This window comes from Taeniopygia guttata, chromosome 18 (genome assembly GCF_048771995.1).
Source record: "Taeniopygia guttata chromosome 18, bTaeGut7.mat, whole genome shotgun sequence".
NCBI classification, from domain to species: Eukaryota; Metazoa; Chordata; class Aves; order Passeriformes; family Estrildidae; genus Taeniopygia; species Taeniopygia guttata.
Window position 1 is genome coordinate 9,480,060 of NC_133043.1, and position 20,536 is coordinate 9,500,595.

The window sequence follows — 20,536 nt, forward strand, 5'->3', positions numbered from 1 at the left end:
AGTCGGGAGTTTGTAACTTTTTGAGAACTACCAATCTTTGCAAATCACTACAACGTGCTGATGTTCAGCTTTTTAACCATTCAGAAATGAGGCTGTTTCCACCACGTGTATCTGCATCAGCTTGGAGTGTAGACACAAGGAGAAGATGCTGTTCGTACCCCACAGCCTATGTGAGGTCCTAAGCCCCTTTGTTTTCACTTGAGGATGTTTACTCCATAAACAATCCCTACTGATTTACATGTCCAGAAGAAATGTAAGGGCTTTCAGCAGGAAGTCAGGCAATCAGTGTATTTGAAGAAGGAGGATTAACATTCTGTACTATTTACTGCAGTTAGATTAAGTCTTGGCTGGGACATTTTTCCCCTCTTCACCACAGGCCCATAGAGAGCCTGCTCTCTTTGATATGCCAGCCCAAATCCAGAGTTAAGCCTGTCTAAAGCAATGATTTCAAACAACCCTTTCATCAGTTCTTCTCTCAGATCATATTTAAGGAAATAATAAAATTACAGTGCATTAAGCCTGAGAAATATTCTTAATCCCTTTTTTTGTTTTACACCCATTACAAGCCTTAGCTTTTCCTTTTACATGTGCTAAATAGCTTGGGAAACTAGCTAGGCCACTAAAATTGCCATTCCTGGTTCCTCAATGATTAGGGTAGTGTTCACTTAGCTGGAATGATTCTACTCTTCAGATCCTTCCTTACAAAAAACCCACTGAATGTTTTAGCTTGAAATCATGGCACAATACAGTGATACGATGTTAATCCAAATGTTCAACAGAAACAGAAAGTCTAACGGTCTTCTATTTTAATGTTTGGGGTTTTGCCTACTGACAAGGTTTGTGGAAATAACAAAAAAGTTAACATCATACATGAATATTCAGTAAAGACTAGCAAATAAAAGAAACTCTATGGTGATGCTTTCAGGAAAAGAAATACATGTAAAATAGATTATTTTCTAAACCAGATTAGTTTTTTTCTAGATGCCCTTTTGAAAGACAAATACAAATGTACTGCAGCGCGTGCAATAATAATCAAATCATTTTAAAATACCTTTGGGGGGGTTTTATAGAATTTGACTTTTTTAAACAAAATGTACAAACTCCACAGGAATTCTGTAGAATGGTTATGTTGATAGAATTTTTTATATTTTTGTAGAAATCTATAGAGAAATTGTTAAAAGTCTGCACAGCATTTTGGCAACAGAAGCAGCTCTTATCTTCGAGTTTCTTTTCATAAACCTGGAGCCAGGCCTGCTCTGTTAGAACACGCAGAGCACAGGTTCATAGCCTGCATGCAGGTTGTGTTTGGGAGTCGGCAGCTAAGCTGAATTCCATGATATTGCAGTGCTATTACTGTCCAAGAACTGTATCCACATAAAACACCCCCCCTCCCCAAAGCTCAGCCCCTGTCCATGGTGAATAGTTGCATGGCTCTCCAGCTCATTCAAGCACACCAGCACTTTACTACTGTGGATTTACTGTATGCAGATGGGAGGAGGATATTTTCTTATTGCCAGTCTGACACAATGGGGGAAAAGATATTGCAGACATGTCTGGAAAAATGTAAATTCCGTTCTTGCAGCCCCTCACACATAGAAGTGATTTTTCAAAACTTCCTTAGAGGTTTGTACTGTAGATATTTTGGAGGAGGGCAAAGAACACTGTTTTTGACTTCTGTGGATTGCACTCAGAACTAGGTGTGTTCAAGGAGAAAATAAAAAAACAAAAGCATTACCACTGTAAATTAGGCTATGCCCCAGTCTCCCCTTTTCTGCCCCTTTGGCTATAATAACCCATGTACACTATTATGCAAGGTGAGTAGAGTAGGTGCAGTACCATAGCAATGTCCATAACAACCTAGTATATATGACAGAACTTTGTATTTAATAGTTAATATATTGTTATACTGTATCAGGTATATAGGCCAAAATGAGGTCTTTTAGTCGGGGCAACAAAAGGTGGTACTCATGGGGAAAATTTGATTTGGATTTGAAAATTGGAAAAAGGATTGGATCCTTTTTTTTAAAGAAAAAAAAAAGAAAAAAAGAAGTGTAAATCTTTACAACTGACAAAAAAAAAAAAAAAAGTCCTATTAAAAGCTTTTGAAAAGAAAAACAACAGTGCATTTCCCTTTTTTTGTTGTCGTTGCTGATGATAATCTGTATCACTCCAGGCAGTCAAGTCTTTGGTCATGTTTTAATTGTGAACAGTTGCAGAAGGTATCAGATAGCAGCAGCAGCCAGGAGGCTGGAAGGAAGATTGGGAAATGATGGCCCTTTTTGGGGCAGTTTAATGTGGCTGCACGCAAATCTGGCCCTGGACACTGCCCAGGGTGTGCAGAGTGACCAGCAAGACGATGGGCTGTGCCCTTGTGGATCGCTCTGCCCTGGCAGGAGCAGCTCTGTGCAGGGCTTGAGGATGTCAGTGGGGAGAAAGGACTGAGGAGAAGGGGCAGGTCTGATTTGTCTGTGAAGAGGAAGATGCTGGACTTTTTCACTCATTCACATCTTTGGGATTACCAGCCTGAAATCCAGCAGCGTCTCCTGCTGTCATTTAACTCCTTGCAAAGCAGGAGTTGGCGGGCATGGCACTGCCTGGGGGCTGAAGGGCAACAGGGGCTCAGAGCTCAGGTACTGCTTAGGTACCACCAGATACACTTCATAGAATGGTTTGAGTTGGCAGGAACCTTAGAGCTCATCCAGTCCCACTCCTTGCCATGGGCAATGACACCTTCTACTGTCCTGGGCTGCTCCAAGCCCTGTCCAGCCTGGCCTTGGACACTTCCAGGGATGGGGCAGCCGCAGCTTCTCTGGGCAACCTTTGCCAGGGCCTCCCCACCCTCACAGGGAAGAATTTCTCCCTACTGTCTAGCCTAAACCTGCCATCCTTCTGTTTGAAGCCATTCCCCCTTTGGTCCTGTCATTACAGGACCTTGTTCAAAGGCTCTTCAGGTGTTTTTAGTGAATGACAGGTGTAGCTCCTAACGGGAGATCTCTTCTCCCCTGGGGAGCAGCCACTGGAGGAGGAACCAGACACTGGGCACTGCTCCTCACTGCCTGGAATGATCTGATTGCTCTGCAGCAGGAGAGGCCCTAAACTGACATCCAGACCAGTTTTGCTGTCTAGAGGATGTTTTGATAAAGTCATCCCTCAGTAGAAAACAGCAGGAAGGATACTAGACCTTAAACAGCGGGAAGATGTGGATCTGTTCAAAATCCCATGCAAATCCACTCCAGGTGAGCTTTGTGATATGTCTGTGTTGTCCAGGCTGTGGAGCCAACCTCACCAGGCTGGAACCACTGAAATGTCTCCCCAGCCCTCTGATCCTGGAGGATCCACAGGGCATGAAGGTAAGCTGGGCTGAGCCAAGGAAGCAGAGCCTCAAGCTCTTCACACCTCTCTCCTCTTAGGTGAATTCAGGTCCTTATGGGCAACAACAAATCGCTCCCTTTCCAACATCAGGGTTCAGAGGAGCTTGTGAGAAGGCTTGTTTCTCTTCTCTGGTTTGTGAGTGTTCCTGTATGAAGCTCTCCTGCTGAGTTTTGCTGTGGTTTTTCAAAGGCTCCAATCCAGGCTAGCTGCTTATGGGTGTGCTCTCAATTTCCCGAGCTTGGGCGTGGCACTTTTTATTCCATTTCTTGAGGAACTGGGATGCCACATGGAACCAGGTTGCTTTCTATGTAATGGTAACCATGCCTAGGGAAGCAGCACTTCGAATTTAATTTATTTCTTGGTTCAGACAGGTGACCATGTCCCGCTTCAGCAGAGCAGTGTCCCACTGTGTGCACACCACATCCCTCAGCCAGAGCCCTGCTAAGCCCTTCACGACAAAAAATAAGAAAGGCTTGTTTGTACCTTCTGTATTTCAGGTGTTCCAGCGATACAAACTGAGACACAGAAACATGTCTAAAATGTGACCTGCACTAGAATACCCCCAAAATAAAGCAGGAAACAACAATTTAAAGAGATGGCTCTCTTTAGCACCACCAGCACGGTGTAAGGGACCCGCTGTGACCAGCTGACAGAAGTGAGGATCCTGCAGATCAAAGGGTTGAGGCCGGGGAAGTTTTGGGGGACCAAGCCCCGGTGCCCGGAGGAGTGGCGGTGATGCGATGCGGTGCAGGCACCGAGCGCGGCGTTCTGCTCCCATCTAGTGGGCGTCGGGCGAGGCTCGGGCGAGCTGCCCCTTATCGATAAGGGGGGATAACACCGCCTGCCACCCCGGAGAGGCTCAGCAGGACCTCCTGCCTCCCGTCAGCTGCTGCAGAACAGCGCAGGATCGGTGTGTCTGTGCTCGGCATCACAGAGCCGTTCAGCTTGGAAAAGCTCTCTAACATCACTGACTTAACCCGACACCGTCAGTGCCACCGCTAAAGGATGTCCCCAAGTGCCGCATCTCCTTGTCTTTCAGATGCCTCCAGGGATGGTGACTCCACCACTTCTCCTGTTCCAGTGCCTTAGCACCCTTTCAGTGATGATACCTTACCTAAAATCTAATCTAAACCTCCCTGGCACAAGCTGAGGCCATTTTCTCTCCTTCTTTTGCTTGTTACCAGGAGAAGGCATTGACCCCCACCTGGCTGCACCCTCCTGTCAGGGAGTTGTAGAGACTGAAAATGTTCCTCCTGAACCTCCTTTTCTCCAGGCTGAGCCCCCCCCCAGCTCTCTTAGCTGCTCATCAGACTTGTAGTTCCCCAGCTCTGTTCCCTTCTCTGGACACCCTCCAGCCCCACAGTGCCTTTCATGTAGTGAGAGCCCAAAATTGACCCCACAATTTGAGGTGTGGCCTCACCAGCACTCAGTATAGGGGTATGGTCACTGCCGTGATTCTGCTGGCCACTCTAATGCTCACACAATAGATAGGCTCAGATTTGACCTTCTTGGCCAAAGAATTTCTAATTCTGAGGAGATTTTCAGCCACTGGATTTATAAAAATCCCAACTATGGGAGGAGGAGAGGAAGGATTTCTCTCACTGTGGCAGAGCCCTGTGTGCTTGGCACTGTGCAAGCTGCTCAAAGCCACCATGCCCCTCACATCCACCAGCACTGCTGCTCCCTGGCTGCCTGTGCAAAACCCAGGGAGACCAGGACCCATCAGAGGCTGTGGCAGCACCTGAGAGGTGTGCCTGTCCCTTCACATCCTTCTGAACCCATGTACAACACAGAACAGGGTCCCTGCGGGGCTGTGCACTCACAGCAGCTCTGATCCCTCCTGTGAGCTCTGGAGAGATGTTTGACCTCTGCTCCTTTACCCTCTGCTCTGCCCAGTGTGGAGGAGGGGGAGGATCAATCTAGCCCAGTGCCACTGCACAGGGTTTGGGGTTTGGCCGGGCTCAGGCTGAGTGTGGGTCACTGGAAAGTTTGTGAGCAGGAGCTCAGGCTGGGCATGAGATCCCTGAAACCTGCAGCTCCTGTTTGCTTTGGTGTGGCCATCAGCGAAAGCCTCGCTGGCATTTTCACACTGAGGGTGATTGGACTTTAAGTTGGTTTTTACAGGTTGTATTCAATGCTTTACTTACATTTAAAACACACAGTTCTAATCCTGCAGCATCCTCTGGCGTTTTCCATTAGTGCCATAATTGGCAAGTTTTCAGAGGTCATGAATAGATTATCTTTCCATATCTATTAAATACTTTAAATAATGCAGCCAGAGACCCTGACAGCTCCAGCTGGGAACTGGAAAGGATGGTTAAACCACTTAATTGCTTACCGTGCTAACAGTTATTTTGTAAAACAGAAAGCGGAACCCAGCTGTTTTGGGGAAAACCAGGAAGAAGTGAGCACAGGAGTCATTCTACAAAGAATGTACACTGAAGTGGACAGCCTGTGCCAAAGGCAGCACAGAACTGCACTCACACACCACCAGCTCAGCGTGGCTAATGGCTGGTGACAACTCCATGTTTGTTCAAACAAAGCAGGACCAGGTGTTTGTATTTATGCAACCACCGTGTGCCCATTTTTTGGTGAAATCCTGAACAACTTCAGCCCATTAAAAGTAGGAGGAGTTTGGGGGGTGGCCAAGTTGGCAGGGGAAAGGATAAGCTGTGACAATTCTGTCAAGGGCTAAAGTAGGATACCTTAGCTGCAGAAGGCCCAAGTGCCACATGCTGTTTGTCTGTGGCTGTTTGTCTGTCACGCTGAGCTGCACCTGCAGCCAAGCCACTCACAAGCCAGGGTGTGTTACACCTGCCATGGCTTCTGCCCACCTCTACAAGTGCCTAAAATGTCTGTGGGATTATCTAGCAGGTGAGAGAGATGCCCAGTGCATTTAGAGTTCAGCTACTCCCAGCTGGAGCAGCTCCAGGACCACTTTGGGGTGATCTCAGCAGTACTCAGCATGTCTAAATTCTTCTCCTGCTCACTGCTCTCAGTATGAAGTGTAGGAGCACTCATGGAATGGGGCAGGTTGGTATTACACACAGTGTCCTGGAGGAGTCATACAAACACCATTTTCTCCTTTCACAAAGACTTGATGAGTTATGTGGACCCCCACCTTGGCCTCACAGTGCAGCTACAGGCCAAATGAAGTGTGGACCCAAGTTCCCTGTGCTGCCCTCCCAGGGAACTGCCACCTCTGTACTTCCAGTCAGGGAATCTTTCCTTCCTCTGCTACAAAGCCATGTAGCTGATACGTGCCCAAAAGCAGCGGAGTGAGTAAAAACTGGGGCTGCAAATTCCCAGCCCACTCCCTCATCTGTTTTATCATGGGACTTCTAAGCTATTCATTGCATGTTCCAGAAAAGAGGAAATTAAACCTTTCGTGCAAGAAGGATTTGCAACACATTTGCAACAGCATTGAGAAGAAGAAAGCCCAAATCTGCTGCTACTCATTCAATGTTAACTTTAAGCAGAGTTTGTTACAAGTTCCCATCTTATGTGTCTTAAAACAAGGTGTGTCCCCCTCTTTTACTAATTAAATGTATAGGGCCTTTCTGTAAATGCACCCTCTTTGGCAGGCATTTTTTTCTTACCATCTGTAAAATGTGACACCTCTGTGGGTCTTGGAAAGGAAGCTGAGCCTTTGCTGTTCCAAGCACAGAAAGAAGGTGATATTTATAGTCAACTAACCCTAAAACTGTGATTTTTAGAGCTGCACATGCTCAAGACATCCCCAGCCCTCAGCTCTGAATGTACTTCTTTATACAGATCTCTTCAGGAGTTGACCACACTTCATCCTGTTAATGCTGTTAATGCTTTGAGGATTGGCATGAGGTGTGACCTGGAAAGCAGCCTGCCTCATACCTGGCACTGTGCTTCCACAAACAGCTTCTCCCTCACGTTTCCTCCTGTCCTGCCCCGCTCAATCACTCCAGTTGATATCCAGGCACTCCTGCATGGCCTGGGTGTGCCTGGAGGCACTTCCTGATTGCTCTGGCTTGACCTGCTCACGGTGTTAGCAGGTGAAAAGTCCCTTACTGTACAGCTGGCATGGAAAAAAAGATTCAAATGCATTATTACTGAATGGATGCAGATCAGATCTTGCCACTCCCTGGAACAGAGATTAAATGTCCGGTGAGAGGAGGTGAGTTCATGACACCCTGACATTTGTGCCAAAGGTGCCATTTCATTTTCCTGCAGAGCCAGCCTGCATTTGAGGGACCATCACAGGAGTAATTACATGTTCTAGGTACCTCCATCTCCGTTCCCATCATTAAAAGGAAGCAGGACCAAAGTGAGCTGCCCATGATAGTGCTTCAGGCTCTGCTTTGTACCATCAGCAGAATCCTTTACCATGGCCCTTCCCAGGAGCTTTTAAGCTTCCCCCTCTATCTTGTCTGTCTGAGAAGTCAATACTTCCTTAATTCCTGCCTTTAACTTTCCCTCTCTGCTTGTCTGCCTTGCCAGACAGCCATGGAAGTCAGTGCAAAGCCAGTGCAAGTCACAGTGTCTACTGTGAGGTCCAGGCTGCCCAGTGGCTCCCCTCCAGCTCAGGAGGGATGCTGGGGGAGCCAGCACCCCAGCTGACACCTTCTCATCATTTTCATCTCTCTTTAATGGCATTAACTGCTACTGACAGCAGAAGCTGCCCAACATTAATTAGGAACACGAACCAAGTGGCAGAATTAAGGCTTCTTATTTAGAGTCTTGTGAGGCCAAGGGAAATACCCTAATTCAGGACCCTCTTCTATGGATACAGTAGAAAGTATGAGGTTCTACAGGACCACCAAAGTCAATAATTTAATCAGGAATTAATTCACATGTCAGCTGGATTGTGCAGCTCACTGATAGAGCAAACCTCTCCCTTTCTATACACACAGCCTACAGCAGCTGTTTGTGAGGTCCCTCTGTATCTGTGACATCTCATAATATCAGAGATGGTCTTAATTTTGAGCACATTCTCAAACTGCACCCAATCCTGCTCCTTAGTGCAAGAAACCCAGTGGAGCATGTCCATGTGTCAGGAGATATGAAATTCCCAGCACTTCTCTCAGAGCAGCTTCTCTCAGAGATTGTTGCAGATTAAAGAGCCATAAAGGAGTAACTCCCAGCTATTTCTGAATTTTCTTACAACTTTTATTGCAGTGCAATTCCACTGAACAAAAGTTTTGCAGTAAAACTTGCAAGGCCAACCCACTGTGACCTCAGATCTCGTTCACCCAGCTGGCAAGGGCTTCTCTAGAGTTTCCTCCAGAGGCTTGCAATGTGACTGTGTTGGTTAGCCTGGCTCAGTCTGACATTTCAGATCTTGTAGGCAATCACCTGAGAACCTTATCTTGGGCAAGAGCTTATCTGCCCACACTAACGAACAGCACACCTTTAGCCAGGTTATAGTAGATGTCTAAAGTAAATTCTTAGCAGTGCTCATGGCTTTCTCTGATAGTACTTTGGGTGGGAAACGGTCCCAGTATCTCCACAAAAGATTAGCAGAATATTTTTTTCTTCAGGGATGACATATTTTTGGGACACAGCAGCACTGTCCTTCTTTGAGGTACTGGAACAGTTGCCCAGAGAAGCAGAAGAGGGATGCCCCATCCCTGGAAGTGTTCAGGACCAGGGGCCCTGAGCAGCCTGATCAAGTGGGTGGTATCCCTGCCCATGGCAGGATGTTGGAACTAGGTGAGCTTTAAACTCCCTTCCAACTCAAACCATTCTCTGGTTCTCCGATTCTCTGATTTATGAGTCTATTCTACTCCTTTTTGTTCTGGTGAACGTTTTTTACCACATCCTTCTACCTGAGAGTTCCGCATGTTACAGAAATGAAAGAAACTCAGACTCTTAAAATATTGAAGTAGATTTGTGGCAGCAGGGTTACTTTGTGGGAGATGATGTTAATTGAACCAGAAGCTGCAGCAAGCGGGTAAACAAACAGCAAATGTTGGAAGGCAAATAATACTATAGAAGCCCTAATAAAGAGGAAAGCAAACAGTGCTTCTGCATCACAGGGAGGTGAAATCCAGATTGTGTCCAAGGTGCTACACTACAAAACCTATTAGTTACATATAATCATGAAAATATATTGACTGAAGGCTTTTGAAAATGGATCCATGCCACGGGTTTAATCACGTGTCCACAGCAGAAGCAATCAGCATCAAGAAAGAGGCTGTAGATGGATGGAGAAGTGATGTGATGCTCACTTAAGTCCTGCTGGGGAAATCCCACTCCACAGCACTCTGAAAGGTAGACAAGAAGCCTCTCCATGATGTTAACATTAGCCTGAGTGGTCTGGATGGATGTACATAGTCAGCCCAAAGCCAGCAAGTGGCCCAGCTTTGTGCACTCCTCAGCACACACTTCACTTGAATCATAGAATGATGTGGGTTGGAAAGGACCTTAGAATCATATTGTTCCAACCCTCTGCCACAGTGGAGATGCCACTCACTAGACCACGTTGCTCAGGGCCCCGTCCAACATGGCCTTGCACACTTCCAGGCACAGGAGTTTCCACTGCTTCTCCTTGACACGTGGGTACCACCAAAGTCCCCCTCCATCATCAGGGACGTGGCTGTCCCAGTAGGTCACACTGAGATGGGGTGCTGGGACGGCACCTATGTGATGATTGCAATTTGTGTCAATATAAGATTGTTATATTTGATTCAGGAAAGTATGGTATGATATGTGTAATATTTTATATTGTTGCAAGCACACACACCAGCACTGAGAGCTGCCCCCACATCTCCAAAACCGGTTTCTAGCAAGAGGTCATTTGCAATCTATGGGTTGTTCCTCAAGGTGATACTGGAACGCCTGGGCGTTGATCATCCCGGCAACGACCCGAGATTGGGATCACCGGAATCCTCTGGACTGATACATCTTAAAGCCATGGTTCCTGTAACTCCATCAAGGAAAATCGTCCACACCTGGACCCGGATTGTTCAACCACTGCACAGAGAAGAGAAACTTTATGAATATGTGGGACTTTGACTGGGAAGCAAAGGTGGATTGCTGAAATCCCGGCCTCGGGCAGAAAATTTCCTATAAGAACTGCTTGGTCCAAGAGGGTGGTGTGTGCATAGGGGGAACCTCTTTCGAGGGGCATCCACTCTGGGACACACCCAGCGCCCATCCCGGGCTCGGCACTGTCCTTTTCCTTGCGGCTGTCTCAGAGAGAATTCGATACACAATAAAATTTTAATTTGTTTTTCATTTTTAATTTGGCTGGACCAATTTTTCTCTATAACACAGCCACGGTGCGAGGTGCCCGGGCTCAGGAGCAGAGGAACAGCAGCCCTGCGTTGGAGCAGCCCTTGTCCCGTCCGCCGGGCTCCTCCCGCCGCCCGCGGGGAGGGCGGGCCGGGACCGGGGCGGGGGCGGCGGGGACGGAACCGGTCCTGCCTCCGCCCGGGGCCGCCGTGCCGGCAGCATCTCCGCGGCCATGGAGGCTTTCTGCGGGTCCCGCTTCTGGGTAAGCTTCCTAAGCTTCTCCCTGCCCTCCCGGGACAGCGCCGGGACAGAGCCGGGACAGAGCCGGGACAGAGCCGGGATAGAGCCGGGATAGAGCCGGGAAAGAGCCGGGACAGAGCCGGGATAGAGCCGGGGCAGCGCCGGGATAGAGCCGGGACAGAGCCGGGATAGAGCCGGGACAGAGCCGGGATAGAGCCGGGACAGAGCCGGGATAGAGCCGGGACAGAGCCGGGATAGAGCCGGGACAGAGCCGGGACAGAGCCGGGACAGAGCCGGGATAGAGCCGGGGCAGCGCCGGGATAGAGCCGGGACAGAGCCGGGATAGAGCCGGGACAGAGCCGGGACAGCGCCGGGACAGAGCCGGGATAGAGCCGGGGCAGCGCCGGGATAGAGCCGGGACAGAGCCGGGATAGAGCCGGGACAGAGCCGGGACAGCGCCGGGACAGCGCCACGCCCGCTCCGCCCGGGGCTCCCCGGTGTCCCGGGGCCGGGCACGGGCAGTTCGGTCCCGTGGCTGGCACCGTCCCTCGGTCCCGGCACCGTCCCTCGGTCCCGGCACTGTCCCTCGGTCCCGGCACTGTCCCTCGGTCCCGGGGCCGTCCCTCGGTCCCGGCACTGTCCCTCGGTCCCGGCACTGTCCCTCGGTCCCGGCACCGTCCCTCGGTCCCGGCACCGTCCCTCGGTCCCGGCACTGTCCCTCGGTCCGGTGCCTCCGCTCGGGCAGGAGCAGCACAAGGGCCGCTCCGTTCTGTTCGTCCTTCAGCATCTCCACACAGAGCCAAGGGCCCCTCTCAAAGCAGCCCACGGGGGATGCAGCTTTCCCAGCACAGTCCGGAGCCTCCGGACCTCACAGCGATTAACGCAGGGCTCTTCCTTTCAGTTTCATGTTCTGCTCTTCGGAGTCACTTTCCATGCCTGGCAAAGTGCTCCGGTGCAGTGCTTTGGTACTGCTAGAGGAGGGATGGGTTGGTAGCAGCCGGCGGATTGTGGTGACTTCTGTCAGCACTCGGAGCCCTCAGCCCTTTGGGAAGGCTGATTGCAGCGGGCACTGGGTTTGTAAGCACAAAAGTTTGGGAATTGCTGCCATGGTGTGCTCTGATGGTGAGAGAAGTCCTGTTGCTGGGTTTCCCGGAGGCACAGCGTGGTGTTTGCCTCTCTCCTGTGCAGACAGACACTCAGACCATGAGAAGCCATGGGGATTGGAGCACATGTGCTGAATCTGGAACTGCCCCTCAGTCGATCAGTTTTTCTGTGTCCCTTTTTCTTACACCACTTCAGCTCAAGGGAGATATTTTTTTTCTAATGAGGAACCGGAATGAAAAGAAATGTCCGAAATTGCATCACTGCTGGAAAGCTACTACAGGACAGCACAAACAGTTGTCTCTGAGCACTTTGTGCTGAGTAATCCTCAGACAACTAATTACCTTTCAATATCTGTCTTAATATTATTATTTAAAAGAGGAATTTGGCTCCTAAGCCCCTTGGTTACATTTCTTTGTTTGTATTTCATTTCCAAGTGCTCTGCACTCTGTCTGCCACAACAGCTGGCAGATAAGCTTGCTCAAACAAGTATTTTCATGTATTATATTTCTACCATCAACACTTCTAGAGCAGGAACAAGCACAAACAGATTGACCCTGCTCCCTGATCAGGTCTTAGCTTCTCAAGGAAGGCTGGTAGAGAACAGCTCTTGTAGCAGTTTATTGATGTGTTAATGTAAATAGCCAGACAGATTTCCTGGTTTGAAGTATGAAGGATGTGTATCATTCTGTATTCTATGCTGTAAGTGTTCCACTCCAGCACCAGCATGGTGCCCTCTGTGCTGCTCTCTGGGGTCTGTGCTCTCTGTGGACCTGTTTCCTTTTTTCTTCCACAGGTGCTTGGGGTAGGAACAACTTTCCATCTGTTTAATTGATTTAAAAAGTGGAACTCAACAACTCTGAGAAATTTAACACTCTGACTCCATGCCCAGCAGGTTGAACTCAGTGGTTGCCCTATTTTTGGCAGTGTTTTCTGTTAGCAGGAGTGTACACGGTGCACTGATTTTATAGGATACTTTAAATGATGACCAGGTAGATGACAGTCACCTTGAAGTTATTTGTTGTGCAAATATGTTGTAGAGGGTTCTGTCAGAAATCTGCCAACAAAAGTTGGTGTTTCTATGCACCGAACTAATGAATGGTGTCCAGCTTTGCAGTTCAAAACAAGAACTTGATCAAATGTGAACCAGTATTAATGTTCATTTTTTTTCATTAGCTCATGAACTTAGACTCTCCATTTTTTGTCAAAGAAAATCTAGACATTTTTGGAAGCTGAATGTTGTATTGGTGTCAGTTTTAAAACTGTTTAGAGTGAAAGGAAACATGCTGCTCCAGTTTAAGCAGTTATTTGTTTTGGAGTTTAAATCAACTACAATACTTTTCTTTTAAAAGGGCATGAGAATAAAACCCAAATAGTTCACAATTAGCTCATGAAAATATTTATCTTGAAATATACCAACTTAAACAGATTATTGATTTATGTTGGATTTTTTTGACTTGTTTTTAGGTTTGTTTTTGTTTTTAGTTTTAAGGTTTCAACAAGTTGAGGCCATTTTCTCTCCTTCTTTTGCTTGTTACCAGGAGAAGGGACTGACCCCCACCTGGCTGCACCCTCCTGTCAGGGAGTTGTAAAGAGTGAAAATGTTCCTCCTAAACCTCCTTTTCTCCATTCTGAGCTCTGATTCAGGGTGGGGAATTTCGCTGGAAATTTTGCTGATTGCATTTTTTGTGGTTTTTTTTTTGCAGAGGCAAAATAATTTCCTGTTCAACCCATTTCAGAAATAAGAAATGAAAGGGAACACTGTAGATCACATTAGAAATCTATAAAGGCTTTTTGGCTTCCAGCTACTGCTTTACCTGTTGAACATGGAATCAGCAAATTGCTAATACAAATGTAGGTTATTTATATAGAAAAGAGGAACAACTGGAATATTATGTTTTCATAATGCATTATGGAGAATGTCTTAATCTGAAAACTTGGAATCATACTGTCTACTTCAGTTAATATCTGCTAGGAGAGTTCCCATGCTAAATGCCTTTGGGGAGGAGATGAATGTGATAGCACATACCCACACAAGGCAGGCTTTAGGTGTGTTCTTCATCAGTGACCATAATTACCTTCAATTTATTGTGTCACATATTTGCTGTGTGATAGTAAGAGTGCTAAACAGGTGTGCCAATTGACCCACAATCTCAGTTTTGAGAAGCAGATACTGATGAATTACCACTTTTTTATTGCTTTTTTTTATTCCACTGTAGTAAAACGTGAGTGGCTTGTTTGAGTGGAGAGCACAGTGATCTTCTGGGGAGTGTTTGCTACACAAGTGTTTCAGCCTAGTGATTAAAGAGCAGAAACTTGGAAAAAAGTGGAGAGAAATCTTGTCTTTCTGCAGCTCAGCCTCTCTGAGTACAAAATGGCACAGTGGCTGCTGTGAGATTAAAATATTGAGTGCTCAGCACTGACGTTGAGTGATGTTGGGATGAGGGGCAAATACACACCTTGGTATGCAGACCAGCAAAGTGCCTGGGCTTCAACCAGCAGCTTGTATTTTGGGTGGTGTGTTCTTTTTAACAGCATAAATGGGAAACGAGGGAGCAACTGATAGAACATTTCAAAGGGGAGACCACAATTTCTCAGTTCCTTTTGAACCTGCTCAGCTGACATCTCAGTTTTCTTGTTCTCCCTGTGTCTTGCTATCCTGACAGATGTCTTGTTTTTCCCCAGCCCATGTGCAGAGCTGGCTCCTTCTTCATCCAGAGGCTCTTGAGTAATCCAGCAGGAAATTGCAGCAACTCTCAAGAGTAAGCGAGACCTCAGTCTTGGCTTTGTGATAATCCCATACAAAGCACCCCTTTAACCTTTCAGTTTGTGGGTATTCCTTCACTTGAGTCATTCTGTCAAGTTTTGGGAGACTTGGGCTAAAAGTCATGCTGCTCTCTGAAGCAGGAGAGCAGGAAAATGCATTTCCAAAGTGCCACAAGTTTCCCTTCTGCATAACTTCCTCTTTTGCTGCATCATGTTTAATTTATTTGAAGTTGGAGATGACTCAGGATATCTGTAGTAAGGCAGAAGTATTTATTTCAAGGAATATGACAAATGGTGTATACTTGTAGCATGTGTGCAAGTCTATTTAAACCCCCACCAGAACTTATGCGGTTTGGCCTTAAATTAATCATAAAACATTTAATTTTAACAATTCCATTATATTTTCAGCTAAATCAATTCCAACAGATGAGTGAAGCAGAAGGTGATGGGAGATCACTGCCAAGGAAGGATCCTGCAGTTGGGTGGTATGATCCAGATTGGCTATTGTTTGTATTTTAGCTTCTCATTCTGCCACCCTGTGCTAAACACAGACTGTTCCTTGTTTATAGATACTTAAATGTGACATAGATCTCTATATAATCTTTGTTAACTGCATCCAACTTCAGCTGAATCCCACTCCTATAAATCTCTTCACAAATAACTGCACGAGGTACCTGTGTTCTTTCTCATGTTAGGTGGGAGATCAAACTAGGTGACTTTAATAGTCTCTTCAGACATCAAATCTGTGAAGTTATGCTCTCTCAAAAGGGTAGCTAGGTTGGCAACATCTTGAACTTAAAATCAATTAAGTACTCAAGCTCCAATGCTCCAAGATTTTCAGATTTTTTGACATGAGCTGAATGGAAGCTGCTGCTCATTGACTGGGGCCAGAGAATCAAAATGTCAGGAGCAGGATAAATATAAATATTTAGCATCAGATTTGGAGTATTAACCAGGACCTGATACCTTTCATCTGTGTGTAAATGGCAAGACTGTATAGTCAAATAGCCTGGATTTGACACTTTTTGGGAAAGACAAAGTATGGATCTGAGTTGTGAGCAAAATTTGATACCACTGAAAGCTGCCAGTATCAAGTGAGTCCTTTGGTGACATTGTCAATTAATGAAACTCATCAGCTTTCAACACAACAGTTCCTCCCTGGCCCATTTTAGCTTATGTGACAGGGCTGGGAGCTGTGATGTCTGGGGCTTTGGAATACTATAAAGTTTGCCTCCTGAAAAGAAATTATACTGGAACTCAATCCGAGTCGCATGAGGAGCCCCTTAAAATGCAGCTAAAATTTAATCACTGTACTTAGGAATATAAAGCATTTTGAGATGTGCCTCACCTACCTGGTAGGCAAATTGCTGTTTCATGGGAGAGATAATAATTTCCTTTCAACATGTGCAAATTTGTAATGTATTAAAATAAGGAGACTATTAGTGTTTGAATTTTTTTTTTTTTTAATTTTAAGAAAATTCTTTTGAAAAGCATATTAAATGAGGTCTTCAATTTTCCTCAGTAAGTTCATACTTGATTTCTCTTCTGATCCCTTGTTGATTGTGATGGGCCATTATCCACTTGCAAATTCCTTGGCTGAGCTTGTGGAGAGCAGAGTGGCCATGAGACAGAGATCTTCCTGGGAGTGTGCCCAGGCTTTTGAGCAGCCAACAGCCCTGATTCCATGCTGGGCCTATGTGAGCTGGCATTTTGTCCCTGGGCTAATCTCGTGGTAGTGTGAGAGGTGAAGTCAGTGCAATAAAATTTAGATAATTTACAGTAATGTCACATGCCAGTGTCATAAAGCCCTGAGTTAGAACACTAATGAAGGAGAAGATAAACTGTTTCATAGGAGTTGTTTCAAAAGTCAAAAGTCAGTTTCAGAAATAATAATTTCTTTTTTTCTCTCTGAAACTGAGAATGCATTTCACATTTGTGCAATTAAAGATTCTCTCCTCTTCCCCCAGTTGAACAATTTTTATTCTAGAATATCTTCCAACTGCTCTCAGAGCAGCACTGATGGCAATTTTTCTGTGACAGTCCTTTTTATTAGTGGTATACATCAGCCCAACTGGATGGGCTTCCTTAAAATGGCATTACAGTGGAACTGCAGCTGTTTGTGCTTTTCCTGTCTCCTCAGTTGGGCTACATGTATGATGATTCTTAAATTAACTGAATTCCTTTAACTGAAAGGAGATGGGATGGTTTAAATCAAGTATATTCCCCCCCCCCACCAGTCATTATCACACTGGTCTGTAACAGGGCACCCCACTCCTTTAGTGGTGCTTGCACACGGCTGTAGGAACAGCCATCAATGCCAGTAACAGGAAGTTTTCTCTCCAACAGTATGTAGCTGTGGTCAATTTTAAAAGACAGTGGGAAACTTTCTTGTGTAGGAACAATCCTGTTTCATTTTCTTCTCAATCCTGCTTCTGATTCTCGAGCATTTTTGCCTGTATGATTGCACCGTGCCCTCCCCTCCACAAGTAAAAAATGTCCCTCTGCCCAAGCAAGAGGGACTGAGTGTTACTGAAACAGCTGAAATAGATGGATTGTACTTTTACTTTAGGTGTATGTTGTCTTAGAGCCATATATATCATGTGGACTCCTTCACTATCTCCCTGAGGCTACAGGTGCTTTTCTGAAAAAAAAAGCCCATTACCTGGGCTCCCATGGCTGTGGGGAATATGAACCTGCCTTTTTTCATCCTGTCTTATTTTTGTACCTGACAGCAAAGAAGCTCTGAACTTCTAATCCTAAAACTCAAAAACTGAAAAGAGAATAAAAAAGGAAATTACTGCCTAGTACTGCTGTCTAGTCCTCAAGTACATGGCGTGGTTAGTAACATTTGTATTATAAAACTTCAGCATGGGCAAAACCTGTGACAAGTTACTCCACAATTGTAAACTAACTCCTATAGCTCTGGCCGTGTGCCAGGCCAATTTATCCTTTAAAATAACCCGCTAACGATCCTTTTATTGCTGGAAAAGAAAGCTCAGCTTCCTGCCCAGTGTCCTTCACTTATGCAGAGAATTGGTGCAGTGTGCTTTGTAGAGCAGAAGGATCCCATTTCTGGTTATTAACTGTGTGGTTCGTGTAGGAGCTTATGTCCCTCAACCCCACCTTCTTTCTGAACAGTGTTGCTGCAGTGAAGGATGTTGTTACCTCTTACCAGGTGGGGAAAGGTTGTTCTGTAATCATGAGGAAGAATCGAGTTGTGCAGCAGCCACTCGGGGTTAATGAAGCATCCAACTCCTTGTGGAAGGGTGACGCTGTTCCTTTGGTGCTCTGAAAAGCCCATTTGAAACTGGCACTCTTCTGGAGGTCTGGAGCTGTACTTGCTGACATTTATGCTCTAAAATGACTATTAGAGTTGGTCCCAAAGAGTTTATTAACAAGGACCTAGCAGAGGAGATGGACAACAGGTAGAAATGGGAGGTGAGACATGGAGAGGCTGAGCTGAAGCTTGTACTGTAGCCAGGACTGAGCCCTGGTAGATTTTGGTGTTGCAGTTCAGATCTGTTCTCATTCCTGGGAGGAGGCAATGTGGTAGAGCCAAGAGAAAGACATCCCATTTATTTCTTTCCTTTCCTTTTGCTTTTTATCCTTTTATTTATTTTTTTTCCCCAGGCTGTGCAGGAGAAAGTCTGTGGCAGGGTATTGACCATACCTAAGGGCAAAAGATGGGCAGGAAAGATTCTGCTTTGCATTTTAATTCCCACTGACGATTTGTTCCACGTTAGAAACCATTCCTGTGTTAATGTAACACTGGAAGGCGTTATTTTCAGTTACTCACTCCCCTATCTTCCACACTGGACGTGTACCTTCCTGGCCAGCTTTCCAGTTTGGTTGTTAATCTTCCATAACATGCAAACCAGTGATGACTGACACGGAATCACTGATAGGGTTTGTGTTGGCCTTGGGTAAGCTGTGAATGACTTCAGCCCGATGGCCTTCACCTTCCAGCAGATAAATGTTGGGTTTGTGTTTCCTGTGCTTCTCACCATTCTTTTGGAGCTGTAGAAGTTTAAAGAGAAGTATATATTAATGTACTGCTTAACACTGCAGAGGTGCTGTGAGTCTTCCCTAGGGTTTGGATGCTCTCTGTCACTGTTCGAGGAACATTACTGCAGCATCAGTGATGCCTCAAGATTTTAGCTTTTATATTTTTCACATCCTGTACTGCATTAGTACTGAACTCCATATAGGGTGTGAATAAGCTCTCTTCACAGTTTGGTCAGACAAAACAATCCTTCCAGGCCTGAGATCCAAGGACACCCTCTGCCTCAGCCCCAGAAAAGAATAACAAAAGTGAATGGGGGGGGGAAATGGGGGAACAGACTGGGGGACTGTGACTTCATTACCTGCAGCTGTAATTGGAGGATTAACCCCTGATATGCAGATGGACCAAATTTATTACTGTCTGAAGAAATCGTAATCCTTGTCCATCTTGGGTGTGGCCTCTGTGAGGCTCCTGCACTGTCAAGATGTACCTGTTGAAGACCTTTAACAAATACCTACGTTATTCTCTTAACTCTGTCTAGCCTCTGTTCTAGGTAGCCACTCCATGGCATCATTTTCAACAATTATTTTTACTGCTGGGTAAAGCCAGTGTGAGACAGCTTTGTTTTAAGCTTCTGTAATGGAGTAGGAGTTGATTTAGACTTAAACTCAGGACCAAAACTCCGGCTGGTCTTTTTCAGCAGGCTTCTTCAACATCATCTGGGGATTTTGGGAAAGGAACAGACAGGAATTTCCCTGTCTCTGTTTTGCAGCTGAGTTCTAGGCTTTCTGTTTGTTCTTTAAATGCTGTAATGGATGATGTGCAGGAAGCCCAAGATACGTGGCACTGAACTTTTATTTCTTTTAAAGAAATCAGTTTCAAGGATGGCTTTTTCAATAGCAAATAGTTCTTTTCCAGAGGGGTGAACATAATAGAAACTACGAAGTATTAGAGCAGATTTAATGCTGCTCAGAGCCTCCACTGTTGAATACCTTCCTGTAATTGAAGATCATGTATTTAAAACTAGTCATTTAAATGCAAGTCCTTCTGCCAAGATTGCCCTTAATACAAGAATTGTGTTTATCTAGACAGATGGGAGTGAAGGGTGTGAGTGAAAGCTGTGGCAAGGGCCCCTGTCAATGATATCCTTAAGTGATCAGGAGAAAGTCCCACTAATTTGTAAGTTTTAAACTCCAAGAGACCCTTTTCTGCTGTGAAGCTGTAACAAGCATCTCTAATCTTTTCCCACGAGTGTTCCCATTGTATTTTAGTACTAGAGGATTAAGTAAATTGTGTGCCCAGGGAGTTCAGTGTAGTGGGCTGGTGATTTCTGCAGTGTTGTATCTCAGCAGCAGAGCCTCCAGCATCCTGCATCCGAGGGAATGCTGCTGCATTTGGGGGTCAGGAGAAGGCACAGAGCACGGTGAGTCTGGGTTAGCAATGGGTCACAGGTTGTTATCCTCAGCACTTGTGGTAAGTGGGACAGCAGCAGTACATGGGATAACGGCAGTGCTGACTGGGATGGATGTGCTGGCTCTTGTGCTTTCCCTGGAATGAGTTTTGTGACATTTGCTGCTGAGTGCTTCCCCTTGTGAGGGGGAATGCCTGTTGCTGGGTCAGCACAGCCCTGGTTCACAGAGCTGCCTGCAGTCTTCTCAGTGGGCTGTCACTGAAGGGCAGAGCTGGGATGTCCAGGGAAAGGTGAGCAGCTCTCAGGAGAGCACAGAGCCACGAGCCAAGGGGCAGGGGTGCTCCCCAACATCAGCAAGTTACTTATAGAATTCAATTACTTACGTGCTTTAGGCACTATGTCTTCTGATAGGGACCCCTCTCCTATTTTTCTGA

At 46.1% G+C, this 20,536-nt stretch overlaps 1 protein-coding gene across 2 annotated transcripts in view; it reads left to right on the forward strand.

The window, feature by feature from the left end:
* Positions 1–10,716: 10,716 nt before the first annotated feature.
* ABCC3 (ATP binding cassette subfamily C member 3) overlaps positions 10,717–20,536 on the forward strand; it is a 46,722-nt gene continuing 36,902 nt past the window's right edge. The window contains exon 1 of one of the 2 annotated variants that reach the window (XM_012578580.5): positions 10,717–10,843. In XM_012578580.5, the coding sequence (XP_012434034.5) occupies positions 10,814–10,843 (30 nt within the window). In that variant the 5' untranslated portion in view covers positions 10,717–10,813. The remainder of the gene's footprint in view (positions 10,844–20,536) is intronic. The other variant, XM_030287325.4, reaches the window with a different exon arrangement.